The 18,015-nt window shown below is 37.2% G+C and overlaps 1 protein-coding gene across 1 annotated transcript; it reads left to right on the top strand.

Moving 5' to 3' along the window:
• The first annotated feature begins 7,960 nt into the window (after positions 1–7,960).
• Positions 7,961–16,538, top strand: LOC140245126 (serine protease inhibitor dipetalogastin-like). The gene is made up of 7 exons (XM_072324729.1): positions 7,961–8,074; positions 8,587–8,694; positions 10,312–10,668; positions 11,454–11,612; positions 14,435–14,584; positions 15,485–15,673; positions 16,492–16,538. The coding sequence occupies exons 2-7, from the start codon at positions 8,637–8,639 to the stop codon at positions 16,536–16,538; spliced, it is 960 nt and encodes a 319-aa protein (XP_072180830.1). The 5' UTR covers positions 7,961–8,074; positions 8,587–8,636.
• Positions 16,539–18,015: the final 1,477 nt, after the last annotated feature.

The following is an 18,015-nucleotide window of genomic DNA, read 5'->3' as shown; positions in this document are numbered from 1 at the left end:
CACAAATATAAATTGAATAATGACAATACTGTAAGGTCTTGCGTAGAAAGATTGTTTTAAGGTTTGCTTTACCTTTTTTATTCTGATTCTAATCAGGAAGTGTCTTTTACTAGGTTACATCGCTAAATCTGTAGCTTTAAAAAACGAGACGAGGGTTCCACGGAATACAGGTGACAAAAGTTCACCTTTCCATTAGTTAAATCAACCAATCAGTTTAAACAAAATAGATATTGTCATCAACGAAGTTGAGAAAATAAGTGAAATTAAGGCTGACACTTTTTCCCCCACAAACAGTGACATAGCTACAGTCATAAAGATAACCCAAAGATGACGTCATAGCTTCGCATGATAATGATTATGTTACATCCACCCTTGCTCCGCGAAGAGAAGAAATTTGATATCCTCAACATATTTTAGTTGTTACAATGATGATATTGTACATAGAAGGGGCTCAAGTGGCTGAATTATTGGTTTAATGACTCATTTTGGATTTTATGATCAAAATATCTGAATAATTGACGGCCATGATATTATCTCCTTTCATTATGCCTGTATGTGTCCGCCACCATTGATCTCTCATTTTGAAATCCCATAAACTTTAATTTTTTGTCCGATTTCAATGAAAAATTAATTTTCGGTTTAAGTTCATCCTTTAACTTTCTCTGGTCAAGTTAACCATGGATTAGAAGTTCACTTTAACTTTATATTATAAAGCTGAAGTGAAATTCCAATCCATGGTTAAGCTATATAGGCAAGCCTTGACACTCACACGTTTATGGTCTCAAGGAATATACAGCCTACACATGCAACCTACATATACCTACAACTCTTTCTAAATCCCATAATAACGTGCTGGAAGAAAATGGTTTAAATGTGGCTAATTTTATGGAATAATACGAAATGATCTCAGATTTGATATGAAAAGTCAATCTTGCGTTACTCTGCAACATTTTGACCTGTAATATCGATTTGTACCAAACCAATTAGAAGTTCAAGTACTGAAGCTGTTATCAAACCGAAGAATAAAGTAACATTAGAAAGTTGGTCCAAATAACTCTGACAGGACATGCATGGGGTGGTATATGTACACTCAGCCAAAAAAAAAAAAAAAAATAGAAGATTTTTGATGAAAATCAATGTATCATAAACCATATTAAAGGTAATTAAATTGGTTACCAACCTAGAAGGTCAATATAAAGGGAAACTTTACGCATGTGTAAAGACATTCGTTTTTGTCCTCCAAGTCACAAAAGTAAAAATTGAAAAAAAAATGACATGTTGTCTTTCAATTGGAAATACCCTTCAAGATAACAATGATAACCAAAGTCCAGTTTAACACAATGAGAGACATGAATGAAAAAGCAAAAATACGTTTTCGTTCTCCTTATCTCTTAATAACCTCCAACAAAATCAAAGTGGGAAACTAAAGGGGGCAAAATCATAGGGAGTAAGTGCTTAAAGATGATTAAATGAACAGAATATCTGTATTTCATTCTTTTAATTCAGTAATTTAAGAATTCGTGAGATAAACTCAAGAACCAATGATTTACAATTTTCCTGATTTGAGAAATCAATTCAAATTCCTGCCATTTTTGTTTATTTTACTTCCTCTCTCATTTCATTTGAATATCGATTTATCATCCGATTCTTCATTTTCCTCAAATTTTAGCCTTTATTGATCTTTTGGGCTTCAAAGATATTATAGAGATCATAGATTTATTGTTGCAAATTACTAGTAAGTCTTTTTTTTTTATTGTGTTAAATTCGTCTTTTGTTCTTATTGTTACATGGAAGAGCACATGCGCATGAATGACTTATCTTGTTCATTTTTGCAATTTTTACTTTTGTGCCTTTGAAGATCAAAACAAAGGTGTTCACTCATGCGTAAGGTTTCCCTTTTTGTTGACCTACCAGATTGATAGCAAATTAAATTACCTTTCATATTGTATGTAATACATTAACTTGTAGCAAATTATTCTATGAGAAATATAAACTTGAAAAAGTGTTTACTTTCTTTCTTCTTTTTTAATGCTGAGTGTACTTACTGTCATATGTATCTTATGATGAAAACAAGTTGTTAAGGTGTGGCCTTATAGGGAGAAGAGGGATAATATTCGTCATCCAGTCACCCATGGGAGAGAACTTCCTCCTCAGCCTCCAGAGAGTGGCTACACTGAGCTAACGTCATGGTCTGTGACTTTAACCGATGGACACGGGGGACGATCCCCAACGACATGGCGGGACAAGAGCTGACGGACATTTCCCGTCTGCCGTGAATATGAGTGATTATGTCTCCACCCCCACCCCGTGCGTTTGATATCGCGATATCTCTATATGTCCAATATCTGACATTATATCGTGATGGTCTCTAAGCCCACACACACACACACACACACACACACACACACACACACACACACACACTATTCCCCTCACTCTTTATCTCTTTCTCTCTGTATCTTTCTATCTACCTATTAACCTGTCAATTTGACCATCTTCCTCTGTACTCAGGGTCTTCACCCAATGAAATACAAATTTATCTTTAAACCTTAATATTATTCTTATATATTCTTGCATGTTATATTTCCACATCTTTATTCTTTTTTCTGCAACCGTATGAATCTATTACTTTTCCTCGTTATTCTTATATATATGTATATATATATATATATATATATATATATATATATATATACATATATGTTATTACCATCATCATCATCATCATCATCATCATTAATATTACTATTATGCAAATTCATAGGATTTCATCGCACAAAGATATACTTAATCACCCTTTGATATAGTCATATCCTATTGTTCAGATAATTTAGTGATGGAAACTTTAGTTCGAATGCTTAAGTCAATCTTTTGGGCACTTCTGTTCTCTCGAAAGATTTTTCTTTAAGAATGGAGAAAACGTAAAGGTTCCACCGATTTCTATTATTTTTACACTAGTTCAAGGAACATTATATCAGTGTAACCATTATCAACAAAATTAAATTGCATTACGTATTGTATTAACGGAATGCATTCTGTTTCTTCAGTACATATTTCTCTCACATTTAAACGAAGTTGTGCATGTGAGGTTATTTTTTCTCTTTTTCTGTCCCAGTTGCATGTTCTGCTCATCTCCTTGATATACTTTTGAGAGTGAATGACTATAATTCAACTATTTCTTTCTTCACCATTACTTTTTTCCTCCAACATGTACCAGTGTCTTCTTTCATATACATTTCCCTCTGTCTACTCAAACCATCTGAGCAAAGTCATACAAACTAGAAGCGTCAGCATTCTATAGATGAACATGATCGGAGATGCGGAAGTCTGAGTGAGATTGCATCGCGTTTCTGGCTCGAGAAGACACGCGACCTCAACTTTGTGTCTGAGAACGCAATATTGTAAATAAGCAACATCTTTCGCAGTGGACGGGGCTATTGGAGACATTGAATCACGCTCCTGCACAAGCATTCATCAGCCCTGATTAAATGTAAACTATTGGGTCTTCTTACTCACGTCGTGCCAATGTGACCTTTTAGACGACTGAAACGGAACCCTTTGGAATCGGTTATCATCTTTCGGTGAGCAATACTTCATCCAACGATTTTCGGACGTTTTATTCAAAGTCATCTTCACATGTTTACCTCTCCCCCGACCTCCCCATGATGTATGTGATTTCAGAGACACTTTTTATAGCAGTTCTTCGAATTTCAATCTGAGCAACAGTAGGTAATGAGGCATTGCTTGTAAACGCATGCACCTAAATGGTGTAATTAGATCATCACTGGACGTAGTTCTGTTTCTTGGATTAAAAAGAGATAATTATCTGAATCTTGATTAATTAGTAAGGAAAGAGAAAGTGATTTTCACAGTATGCAGCAATACATGGAAATGTGATGATTGCTTATTTTTCCCTCCCATCCCCCAACAAATGACGGTAGTGGTAAAGTATTTGAAATGTTACGACGGGAACCATTTTATCGGCACAGGCGTCCCTCAGCACGACAAACTAAAAACGAAACAACACATATATTTGGTAATCATCTCACATGCTAATGTTATTTGTGTTTTGTTTTGTTTTTTATCAACTGAACCTAAGGCAGCATATTTTCTTTATCCTTGTTTTAAAGCTGGTTTGACCGTCCACCAGCGTTATGAAGGTTCTTCTATTCTTCGTCTGCCTGTTTGCCTTCTACTCACCTAGTTTGAGTCAGCGGGGTAAGTATATGCACCATTGTTACCGCACAGATACAATGATATCCAAACTTACACCTAAAATAACACATTTACGCATTGTATAATCTGCACAAATGTGAATTCCAGCTATGATCCTCTCTTCAAATCGTTGTTACCATCATTCGATGTTTTCATCATCAGCGTTCCTTTTCATAGGTTCATTGCGCATATTATGTTTAATAAAGTGGTACAGTTGGAAAGATAAGACATGATGTTTACAATCGACATCGTGTTCTAAGGTTCCGCGTAATGAAGTTCAAGCAGGCTCTCGTCAGATTCTCTTTGCAATGCTTGAATTTGATGTGATGTTCGAGTTAAACTCCTGTGAAAGTATTTTTAACGTCCAATCATGGAATTCTGACGATATTATTATTATATTGTCAAAGTGTTCCACCTTGACTAAGTGTGACTGCTGTTTCCCGCCTATAACTGTGTAATAGTTCATCTCAGGTTATGATATTGAATATACATGGATCTAGAATGCTCATCAATTTTACGTTGGATGTCATGGCTTTAACTGTACGCAAAGCCACAAAATTAAGAATTGAAAATAAACTAAAGTATTTTTTGTATGCAGAAGCTCACGACAATTTTTTGTTGCTATAAATCTGGTCTTCTGTAAGATGTGAGAAATACAATGTAAAAAGTGAATGTGTTAGGGGTGAAACTGTCAGTGGTAAGGAGTATATTTAAGTGGAAATTAAACGTAAATATCAGTCCATAACATAAATATTAACTGTCACTTCAGTGCGCCTTTAAAGGTACTAGCCCACATTTGAAAACCCACGAAAATCAAAACTGCATAAAACAGGTCCAATGTGACTTCAAGTACAAGACTGTTATAACAGTAACATACCTCACCTGTCGCTCTTTGTCTATACAATTCGATAAAAGAGAGAAAATCATCGTTTTAAAATCAATTTTCAAACCGGGTCAACCCGACCCAAAATCGAATTACGAGCGCGGGCTATAGCTACGTACATTGTACATGTAGCACGTACGTGGACCGGAGCTAGCGAGCGTTATACGCATGCATACGGATTACGGTGCATTTTCATTTATTTTTATGAAAGTAATGGACTAATTGGAACGAAATTTTGCACAGGTGTTACTGCAATCATACCCAAACTCCATGCTAACTATGAGACCAATTGCTGCAGGTTTACAAATGTGGGCTAATACATTTGTACCTTTAAGGGGCTCTTCATTTGAGCTGCCCGCAATTGTATTTACACAATCGAGATGCTTATAGCACCTACATTATACCTTTGAAATTTTCACACCAAACCACAAACCAAAGAGAGGGCCTTAGTATTTTATCTATATCTAAGTGTCTTGTGGGGAAAAAAGAATCGAGGAATTCCTTCTTTCTAGGCGTGCATTACCATACTCGGCTGAGTGACTATTAAAGTCATTAAATGATTGTCTAGAGCTGCAAAGCTTGAGGACAGCTGGAAGGATAACTTGGTTAACACCAGACAGTCTGGCGTATTGATTTTGAACGTGCTTTAGATGGCCGTTTTAAACTCTCATAGTCAAGCTAGTAAAGTGATCAGGAACTTAAACAATGGAATAGGATAGAGACATACTCTCTACAAAAAGATCGAGTGAAAATATTCACTCTTGAAGGAGTGAATACAAAAAAAGAGTGAATTTAGAGTGAAATTGGAGTGAAATTTGAGTGAAAATTTTCATTTTCACTCGTTTTGGAATGACCTCAGGGATCACTCGAAGATTTTGGAGTGATCCCTGAGGTCACTCGAAAAAGAGTGAAAATAAACATTTTCACTCAAAATTCACTCCAATTTCACTCTAAATTCACTCTTTTTTGTTTTCACTCCTTCAAGAGTGAATATTTCCACTCGATTTTTTTAAAGAGAGAACAGGGTATCGTAGGGTCTTTTTTATCTGTCACAAAGATAGTGAGAGAATAATGTAAAGACATGACAGAGACAGACAGACACACAGACAGATAGACAGACACACACACACAGACACACACACACACACAGAATAAAGTCCCATCGAAGAGGAATAAAAGGACTGATGACCGCAGACAGGGAACTCTGCGGTAGTAGCAATGTTCAATTTCAGCAGGATTCTGCGTGTTTTGATTAGAGAGTATATCCTTTGCGTCACGCTGTCTGTATCAAGTCCCCCAAACTGCTTCGAGCGGGAAGGAAAAGTTTATTAAAGTTATTTCCATGGTAACGGCCCTTGTAAATAAAAAGGGGAGGCATTGAACATGATGGGGCAGGAATGGCAGTAGTGACTAAGAGGTACAAACGGACGTGCATTGTTTTCTGGTTATGATGACATCATGTTGTTGTTTCTCTACCTGTAACCATGGTAACCTTGAATCTACTTCAACCTTGATTTTATTGAGTTCAAGGTTATTGCTCGTCATATTATATCAAATCATCATGTCAAATCATTAATATAATGTTTCCATCAACTTATGAACTTATAAGTGGCAATAGATATTCTTCGACTTGCAGTGTGAATTGCGGTGAATTGCGAGGGCGGTGAGTTGGCTCAGTCGGTAGCGCGTCTGCCTCACGATCACGCGGCCCGGGTTCGAACCCGAGTCTGGACTGAGCAATGTTGTGTGTAGACATACCGTCCCCTCTAGCAAGAGGCAAAACACTCTGTCCCTCGGATAGGACATAAAATGGAGGTCCCGTGTATGAGAGAGTCACAGCTCATGCACGTAAAAGATCCCGCTTCATTCATTCATCGCAAAGAGCAGGGTGTCTAACCCGGTTAAGTGGTCCCACCCCACATCCAACTGGACCCCATGGAAGACCAGCTTAGTGTAGCTGAATATGGGCTATCCAGCCATCTTCACAGATGGAAAAGGAACAACAACAACAACAACAACAAAATTGGCATCAGGATGAAAGTGATGTACATACTAATCACGTATTTTCGGCCCCTTTAAAGTGCCCTTGAGTACAATATACCGCGTCATGTTTAAGTTAGATTTTTTTTAAGAGGCTGAAACCACAGAAAAAAAGTCAGAGATTTCATCAAAATCAAACCCTCAAATCCCAACCGACGAAAGTATATGATCCTGCTTTATTCGTTCATCGCAAAGAGTAGGGCGCATAAATATCCTGTGAATGGTGGTCCGCCCCAAGTAGTGTACATACAACTCGACCCTATGGAAGACCAGCTTATGCAGCTGAATATGGGCTGTCCAGCCTCTTGTGAACTAGAAAAAAAAAACCAAACATAATCATAATCATAAAAATTGAACTAGAAAGTATAAAATGTCACTTGTGAGATTGGAATATTGGAAACTTGAATAAGATGATGTAAATAGTTTCCCATCGCCCTACAGGACCTTATAATCTTTTAAATTTCCCTTTTTCGACATCAATTCAAAAAGAAAAATGTATATCTTTCGCAAAAAGTGTTTACAAGTTATGAGTTGTGATTGACATAAAACATTTGTTTCAGAGTCAGTGACATTTTAATGTGTGCTATACAATTTTAAGTGTTTTGAGCGCGTAATTATAAATTCCTGTAAATGATCTTTATTTCCTTGCATGGTCGCTTTTTCCCTCATTTTTTTTTTTCATCATTGGATATTTTGACATGTAATTCGTCGATTATTTCAAAGGTTGCAGGAAGATACGTCGCCGGTGTCCGCCAAACACAGTCAGAGGTCCCGTCTGCGATTCTAACGGTCAAACGTGGCCCAGTCATTGCTCGCTGCTGAGAGGCCAATGTGCTAACACCGGACTTCACACGAGATTGGCTTATGTTGGAAACTGTTTGCAGCCAAGACTGACGCAACAGCCGTGGCTGCGCCAACAGTGGCCAAACTTTCAAGGTTGCGTGTTTGCAGATATTTTCTTTGAACCTGTTCGTTGTAACGGTATGATGATTAGTGAGTAATAATTTCATATATGCATATATGGTATAACGTATATAAAATGATGACACTGGACCTGTTACGTGAGTATTTCAAAAGGTACATGATGAACCAACATGGGATTTGAAATCGTCATTTACACCAGACCATTTAAAGTTGATGCCAGTTCCTGGTAGTAACAGAACGAACTTGAAACAAATAACTTATTGCTCTTTATTTCTCACTTGTTATGCCTGTCATATTACGGTCATGAGTCCCCAACCACTTGATAATGAATCAAAAATATAATCATGAGATGCATCTGCTGAAAATTCTTCCATGTGATTGAACGAAGAAGGAGCATATAATATGGATATCAAGACGGTTTTGTTTGTAACCTATAATTTCTCGGTCATCTCTGATATTTCATGGCACTGTGTTACAACTTCGAAGAGTTATCCCGAAAACTATATTCGTATCTGTTATCACAGAAACTTTTTCCGTACCAGAGAGCAGTGAGGAGACAAGCGAAGAAGTTGGGATGTGGACCACAGCTGCCCCAGCCGCCAGGAACACAGTGCCGATGAGATTTCCCAATGGTATCAGTTTGTTGTTTGAAAAGAATCTCTGACAATTCAGACGTTGTCTTTTGATGGGACTCTGCGATCAAACCAAATTTATCTTAAGTTATGCTGTTGCATCTATTGTTAGTAATGATACGACTGCTTTCAATTAAAACCAGGAAGGCGAGTTCTTCTCACTTTCCTGATTCTAACCAACTATTGTATTCTTGATGCTCACAAGATAATAAAGTATTTGCCGATTTGCTGTATAGGATTTATTCAAGTGGATTTGCTTTGAATTCATCAGATTTCCGTGAGAGGAATGAGCACAAAAGATCGAACATTTTATTTCAAAACGTCCCAAATTACATTGACAAAGAGCTTTCAAATTCAACAAAATTTGATATCATTTACAATCATAAGTCTTGCACATCATGATTGAAAAGAAAACAGCATTAAATACCAAATTGTATAGAGCATCAAGTACTGCCTGAAAAAAAGAAAACCACATATTTTTATTTTTGTTTTACAGAAATTAATGATAAATGCGACTTACGAAGGCAGAATTGATAATTCGATGTGCAGTTGCTGTTTTCTAGTCATATTTGCAAACTGTATGTTCATCATTTCGTCATGTTGGCAAATTACATGTTGTTTTTCAGACTTGCTTTCCCCCAACACTTCGTGATTCTAGGTAAAAGATATTATTTGTCTATGAAAATTGTCGCTTGCATTCTCGGTTTGATTTCAAACTATGATAAATATTACATGACCCATACCATGCCGTTTGGAAGTGTAGGCAGCTCTTCATGCACCTGCTTTGCTTTGCTGTAGTTTAAAGGGATTGTACTGTTTTGGTTGAGACCTAATTTCAGGTTGCTTATACAATTTTGTGAGATAATGAAAAACCTCTTATGAAATATGAAAGAGCATGTAATTCTATGAGGAATTCAACATTTATTTGATGAAAATTTGTTTTGGAATGGCTGAGATATCCAAAAAAGAGCAATTCTAATAAAGTGTAGGACCAACACTTTATTACGATCTCTTTGTTTTACTTTGTTTTTGGATGTTTCAGTCATTCCAAAGCCAATTTTCATCAAAGAAACTTTGAATTCCTCATAAAATAATGTGTTTTCTTGGTATCTCGCTAAAATTTAAAAGCCCAATTTTCATATCCACCAATACTGTACCATCCCTTTAACCCGCCATGGAGAGAACTGCATGCATTCTGAAGAGAATTCGTAGAAGAAGCAGAATAATAATTAGTTGCATTTGAGACAGCAATAGTCAAGTAACAGTACTTGAAAAGCTAGTGGAAGTAGCAGTGGCATTAGTTACCGTAGTAAATAAGTGAATACCTGAATATACAAACGACCCAAGTCCAAATTTGGCTATCGTCTTTGGAGACACTTAACAAAGTCGATCAAAGATAGATAATCAGTCAAATGAATGTTTTACATTTAAATTTGTATAGATACATTCCATTAACCGAAAAAACTTTAACATTAGGGAAATTATTCAATGGTGTCTATTTTTTTTTTCAAAATTTTTTGTAATGGATTTGGGTCATTTTTATATTCGGGTATTCAATTTTTCGTCTTGAGGCCTGATTTTCTGTAAAATTTGCTGTCATTCTGCTGACCTGAATAGATCCTGTTACCTTACCACCGGAAGGAGCGATGCCCTATCCGTGTCCTCAGCGATGCGGCGCCAGCGGTAAGCGCGTTTGCGGCACGGATGGGCGCACGTACGATTCGGGGTGCCACATGCGAATGGAAGGGTGTCGAACACGTGATCGAACGCTGATGGTCAACTACGTCGGGCCATGCCAGTGTCCCGAGAGCTGCCCGATGGTGTACGAGCCGGTGTGCGCCACTAGTAGACGCCAGGGCTTCGGGCGGGAGCGAACTTACTCGTCGGAGTGTGAGATGCAGAAAGACGCATGTCGACACAATGATAAATCGGTGGCTGTCTCATACAACGGTGAATGTGCCGCAGCTCTTACTGGTAATCTCCCTGGCCACACAAATTGATTAAGTTTGAGTTTTTCTCCTTTTTTTTTTTTCTTATTCATTGGAGAAGTATCCACCGTTTTTCAGATATACATAAGGCGTTATCTTAATATTAACAGTTCTGAATGAATTATGAATGTCAGCGAGAAGTCAAAAGCACAATGTCACAATGCACAATATCTAAAGACTCATTCTTTCAAAATAAATGGAATTGTAAAGTTTAGTGAATTGCAATTAAAGTGAATAATCAAGCCTAGTATCGATGGCTAAAAAGGGTCGAAAAGGTCCAACGGTTGAACATAAATCATGAAAGAATTTTCAGCTTCATTATCAACTGCTACTATAATACTCCTTTTCCTTCCTCGATGACACTACATATCAACATTTTTGTTTGTTTGTTTGTTTGTTTGTGTGTGTATGTGTGTGTGTGTGTGTGTGTGTGTTTGTTCGTTTGTTTGCTGGTGTGTAGTTGGCAGGGTTTTTTGGGGGAACCTACATCTACGTCTACATTGCGCTGTTTCTTTCATAATGGAGATGAGAGGATTAGACAGCATTTGATGAAAAGGCTGAAGCTGTGTTTTATTTTACGTTAATTGAGTCACCATTAACAGGAAAAGCAGAATGTACTTTTGAGTGATAGAGACCTGCCATTGTTTGAGTTTAAGGTGCTGGTATTCTACCAGCCGTTTTCATTCACCTCCTTGCTTTCTCCCTCAGGATTGATAAGCCAAGCACACATCAGACATGGCTTTCTTAATAATTTCTTTTTCCTTCTGCCAGGGCGATGCCGAATACAGTGTGATTCCGTCTACGACCCCGTCTGCAGTTCGACGAACGTGACGTACAGAAATGAATGCGAACTCCGACGACATCGCTGCATCTCGCAAGTCCGCTCGCTGTCTGTTGCCTACTCCGGAGCCTGTCCCCACGCACCAATTAGTGAGTAAGCAATAGCCACACACACACAGAAAAAAATAAATAAATATCGGACTGAGACAACTGCAAAATTTCGACAGTCACTCGAGAGAGAGAGTAAAATTTGAAAAGAAATGCAATCGACAGCAACTTCCTTCGGAGTTACAAGAAGATTTCTTGATTGTTTCGCTTTCTACAAAGTTAGTTGGCGAATTATGTGCGAGAACTGAATTTGAGCTACATGTAAGCTCTGAAAACAACGCTTAGTTAAGCTCACTTATCAAGCAAGAGTTAGGTTTCAGAAGAAGAATGGTTTCATAGTGATAGCCTATGCGATGGATACATTTTCATCACCCTTTTCATGTTCAAACATGTGCATTACGTCAAACGGTGAGAATGATAATCAGATAACTGTTATTACTTCTACTTTCCTCAGTTCAGCTTAAAATGAAGTTTCCCTATATTGACGCTTGATTTTAACATTTAGTCAAAATTCAATACACATTAATGTAGTACAGTCTGAAGGGCAGAAAAAGTCGTCAAGACTTAAAAGCCGCAGTCCACGTGAGACATTCTCCAAGGGCATAAAAAATATCAACAAATTCTACCAACAAAGGTTGCGAATATCATTTTGCAGCTAGGCAACAACCAATCACCTGTAAGCAGCTGAATTCTTGCTTTTGCAATTGCAATTATCACAACTTTCATAACTTGCTACCTTCTCTATGAAAGGTGTCCCAGGGAGGCGGGGTCAGACTACGGATACCCAAGGGAGCTAAACACTGTCGAAAGCATGACTGTCTCCTTTACACTTCGTAATGTCACGCTCGAGACTTTGCAGGCGTGGCTTGCTGATATTGACATTTTCAATCGGATGGACGTTCCCTCTCAGGGGACAAGTCTTTCACGCACTTCGATACAGAATATTCCAGATACTCCCCTCGGAGCGAAAAGAATAGAATTTGATAACAATAATGAAAAGGGAATTCAAGTTCATAAGCACGTGTGCGTGATGTGCCAATATCGTCATGGCGACGTCAATGCGGTGTGTTAGTGAGATCTTGAATTGCTCCTTTACATTTTCGTCATAAAGTGTGGGCCACACTCAAATAGGGGCGATGTATCCCCCTTCACTCTCCCCATCTATTATACCCATCTCCCACCCCCATCCCAACCTCTTCCTCAGAAAATAGTTTGCTCCGCGTAACCTTGCTGTGTTGCATTAAGGCGTAGCCGATTGAATGTGTCTGAGCTTGACATAGAAATAAAAAATATCAGTATGTACATATTCCTGTTGTTTCTTGAATGTTCCCATCCAAGATTGCAGTCATCTTGGACCCTTCCCATCACTCTCTTTTCTGCATACATCTATGTAGCAATAAATCATACGATTTTACGTTCATTTTAGTCCTAAACATAGTTCGTTTTGATCATATTCATTTATTTATTTATTTAGTCATATTTATACAGGGTGGCCCTATCAGTAGTCAATGCACTGTTCTCCCTAGAGGCCCTGTGTCACAAACTCATTCATAAAAGTCAAACGAAACAGACAAATAACACTACAGAAATCTACAACAAAGATTACAGAAAATGGATCTAACAAAATCTACAGATAACAAATAACCCAGGTTATGAGGCGAAATGTTTCAAATAATTACAGCAAAAGGTAGCTTTTGAAGGAGAACTGCGTATAATTGCAGGAAGTGCATTCCAAAGCATAGCTCCAGAGAAAGAAAAAGCCCTTTTCCCACTCTCAGAGGTGACTTTGGGCAAAACAAGACCATGGGTGCCCGCCCTTCTTGTCCTGTACCTATTCATATTCTATTCATATTGTTTATTTCGATGATTGGACTAGAACTAAATTTCATCTAAATTCGAAATTGAATGACACTAAGGTTATTTCCAATTTAGAGTCTCACGACTGTCCAGTTTAACAAGCTCTGGTGCATAAAGATCACATTTCTGTCATCATTTTGTTTGAATTTGTCCCCACGTCCATTTCCTTCACTTCAAAATCAATTACTTAGTATTCCGGTAAAAGTAAGGCCTATAGTTGTTGGATGTTCAATTCTACACTCATGCAGGTGCTTGTTTTATTCAGAGATGTTATTGTCATTCTTTCAAGCCATAAAATTTGTCCTTGAGAATCTGCACAATCAAAAAAAAGGCAAGCAATTATTACAATGATAATTATTGTTTTAATTGAAATTACTATTATCTTCATTATTATCTGTACATGTTTTAGATAACCATACGGAGATGCGCATTGCCGCAAAGATAGTCAGCATGAGTGAATATTAACACATGTTTTTCCCATTATTTTTTTTTAGTAAAGACAAACTTGGTAACAATCTCACAGAGAAATATGAGATTGATATCTGGTTATCAAATTAGATATTAAAGTGGAATGATGTACTTCTCAACATGCGTAATGAATTGTCCAAGATGTCAAAAGTGTAATATTTATTATGTAAAAGTCATTTCGTACAGAACACAGGAACTTCGATTTATAACTATAGAAGGTATCTTTATATTTACGTCGTCCTATTAAGGGATCCTAGCCATGAGTTCTTTGATTTTTCACATCAAATTAGTGGAAAATTGAGGTCAGTCAGTTATTTTTTCGCACAAAACCATGTTCAGATAACGAGCAATATCCATTTAAATTAATTTAGTGTATTGGAATATTATACCATTATTGTATACTGTCCAAACAGATTTTCCATGTCGCTGAAAGAAGGGTCAGATGTTTGGAAAATCTTTAATGTCAGTGCAGTGTATCATAACCTCACGTATTCTGTCTTACGTTTTTTGTTTTTTTGTTTTTTTTTTCATGCGTACAGGGTGTCCAAACCTGTGCCAACCAGCAAAAGACCCCCACTGCGGAAGTGACGGAGTGACGTACTCATCTCTTTGCGAGTACGGGGTGGCAGCGTGCAAGGACCCCACCCTCAGGCTGAGATACGCAGGACCGTGCGTTCCGGGCACCGTTGGTATGTCGTGACGTGGATATGGTTGTGGCTTATCACTATCTTTATACAATGTATTTTGTGATGTGATCTGCGTATTAAAAAGAAGGAATGGTTATTTCTGAGTTGACGGGAGGAAACGTTATTGGAACTTATGATCATATAAGGACATGGAAACTTATTCAAATTCAAAGTCAAATTCAAATGAAATCTTATTTCTAATAACACGTTTGTTGTCGATACAGATTCAAAGAAAACAAAAAGTACAATGTATTGCAGCAACAACAAAAATATGCATGTATTAGGGAACTAATTATTGTTCAAAACAATAGCGTAAATGGGGAAAAATCGTTATAGAACCATCTGCTTTCAGAAAGCAAAATAACTTACGATTAGGCATACCGATATTTGGGTTTCAGTAACCAGGTACAATCATGAGAGACATGATTTTTTTAATGTAAGTAGCTCCTTAGAATTGGGAATTCTTTCAAAACGAATAGTCATTCATAATGGGGGAAATTAACTTTAGAGCAATAAACGGCGAAGCTATTCTTATCGACCAAGAAATCACCTCGTCATAACGTATGTGAGTCGTCATAATAAAAGAGAGTTTAATGATCTTTATATCGATTTAATCAAATCGCTGTGATTTTAGTTCTTTGCTTATACTGCAAGAGGTTTTGGTTGCACTTCTTGATATATGTATGTGTCGCGCGGGACATACTAATATAGATGTCAATCTTTCGTGAAAACAAAACAAAACAAAAATCTTTGATTCCATAACGGTCTTAGTTTCTGTCCGATGTAAATTAAGCTTTTCCTGTTCTGATTGTTCCTTTAAATTCCATTTCTTCTTCAAGTTTAAATTTGAATATCACTTTTCTTTTTAACTTATTTTGATGACTTGAACTCCCTTTCTCGCAGACCCGTGTGCCAGAATCTGCGACAGTTTCGAAGACCCTGTGTGTGGGACTGATGGGGAGACTTATTGGAATCCATGTCTTCTTCAACTGGCCCATTGTAAGGACCCAACCATTACACTCGCATTCCGCGGGCACTGCCCCGGGACCACGCGGAACATCGGGAACGCTGTGCCCGTAGGACGAAGGAGATGTAAGGGAATTTTTCATTTGGTATCATTTACAGATATAACCTATGCCATTTCATGTGAATTTTTGCTAGCTCAATCAAAAATGCTTATTGATCATAATTGGAGATCCTTCATTAAATGGGATACGTGTTTATTGTCACACCAACTTCATATTCTTTCTGTATTTTCAACATTATCACGAAAATATGCAGTTGTATACTGTAGAATACTGTAGAAAAAACAACAAACGTGCTTTTGTAAACCGTTGTTAGTGTTTTGAGAACATGCGCAGTGAATTGTAATAATAAATAAGGAAATTCTGCTACATTCAGATATACGAGCCAAGTCTTGTCAAGCTAGCAATGTAACAAATCAATGTTGTTGATTGTATCCTGTTGAGGTACATTTTTTTTTTCTTTTAGTCGCTCTGAATAACCGATTCGCAAATGTTAATAGGAACTGCTGACATTAACTTCTCATTTGCCGAGGAGACGCAGGATGCGTGCCCCTCGCGGGAACTGAAACACCCATGTCAAGATAAATATGTTTAAAAAGTTGTTTCTTTAATTGATCCAATTTGCGAGTATGTATTTTGGTCTTATGCAGCTTAATGAGTCTTATGCATTTCCTAACATTCAGAGCTCATAGCGAACTCTGCACGACCTGAGATATACAAAATCAACAAAATTGAGTTAGTTGCCTCGCCACTTACGGTACTTAAATTACGTATCCGGCTCTACCCACCATTTTGATTTCGCCAATTCCAATACGTACATTGCATTGTTGAGGTTTAAGTTTCACTCAATAAAATTTATAACGCAACATTTCGCTTACCTTGCAGATTACACGGCGTACGGTGCCAAGAGTGCTTTTATGGGCTTTCCGTGAGCGAACGCGACAGGTAGAGTTGAGTCATTCAGTAGTAGCGACGCTCACTTTTCGTTCTCAGAGGCTTTCGACTCGGGAAGTGCTAGTGACAACTTGGATTCGTCTTCTAGTCCGTAGTGCTTACATTGCAAAACCAAAGAGGGACTGAACTCTTTTGTGTGGATGATTTCTGGGAGAAAAATAAAGAACTGAATGTAATTCATTCTTGATAGTGCCTTGCATTGCTTTCAGAATGACCCTCCTATACACTCAGTGGCATTTGAAACATTAAGGTCATGTATTGTACTGTATATAGATAGTATAAGTTAAATCTTTTCTATTGCGACAATCAAGTGAGATCATGTAGTTTTAAACAATTATATTGATATACTATTCTTTTGAGGTATGGAAAGCGGCGACAATAATCAAGCAGTAACTGAAATGTTGGGATGGTGTCAAGCGATCATAATCTTTCTTTACTTGTACAAGAAGGTAAAGCGATGAATTGAAAAAGCTAATCTCCTTCAATCTTAGTTTACATTTGTCACAAAGTATGTCTTATTTTGTTTACTTTTGTTCACAAGTTAGTGGAGAATCTGTACATTTTTCATATCCCATTTTTTTTGCAAAGTACCATGTACAGGCACACTGCTGCCTATATTACAAAATATTTTTTAGATGGTGCAGCATTCTATCACAATTATTCAGTTTTAAGACGCAATTTAACGTATAGTTTTGTGAGGTTTCTGTGAACTTATAACTAAACTGACAAAAATACATATATTATATTTTGTAATTTCCTAGGAAATGAATATACCTCAAACAACACTGTCTGCTGTTACTTTTTCTGTAATCATATAGGGCCTACATGTCATCAAGGTACAGATGTGTTAATTGGTTGATTCATATTGTAAGCTTGATATTTCAAACTGAGATCATCTATTGATGGTTTCCTTTATATAATCCATTATATCATGATAATAACCCCATGTTTACTAAATAGGTACTTCTAAGTCATTCTGTCTTATCAGCTCACATGCATGCTAAACAACATGCTCATGATTTTCCTGTGTTTTCCTTCACATGAGATTCTTAAAATAAAACTTTAATGATACTGTTTGAAACTGACGTCTCTTTTTCTTCCATTAAACACAAGGCCACCTGATTGCTCTGGATGCAGCCTGTTTACAGGGAAACAAGTGCGAATTACACAATTATTTTTGAGAAGGGGAATCGATCGTGTCACAGGAAACCGAGTTTGGGTAAAATCGAATGCTCTATGTGGATAACCAACGCGACCAGCTTATTAATGTTCCAGGGATATGATTATAAATAAAGTTTGATAGCGACCAACTTATTAATGTTTCAGGGATTATGATTAAGTCTTGATAGCGACCAATTTATTAATGTTTCAGGGACATGACATTAAGGTTTGATAGCGACCAACTCATTAATGTTATAGGGATATGATATTAAGGTTTGATAGCGACCAACTCAT

This window comes from Diadema setosum, chromosome 2 (assembly GCF_964275005.1).
Source record: "Diadema setosum chromosome 2, eeDiaSeto1, whole genome shotgun sequence".
NCBI lineage: Eukaryota > Metazoa > Echinodermata > Echinoidea > Diadematoida > Diadematidae > Diadema > Diadema setosum.
The sequence above is the reverse complement of the archived record's forward strand: the minus strand, read 5'-3'. Positions and strand labels throughout refer to the sequence as shown.

Coding starts and splice junctions, on each gene's coding strand:
- LOC140245126 (XM_072324729.1), top strand. CDS start 8,637: ATGTGGACCACAGCTGCCCCAGCCGCCAGGAACACAGTGCCGATGAGA. Junction 10,669..11,453: donor ATGTGCCGCAGCTCTTACTG/GTAATCTCCCTG, acceptor TCCTTCTGCCAG/GGCGATGCCGAATACAGTGT. Junction 14,585..15,484: donor GTGCGTTCCGGGCACCGTTG/GTATGTCGTGAC, acceptor CCTTTCTCGCAG/ACCCGTGTGCCAGAATCTGC.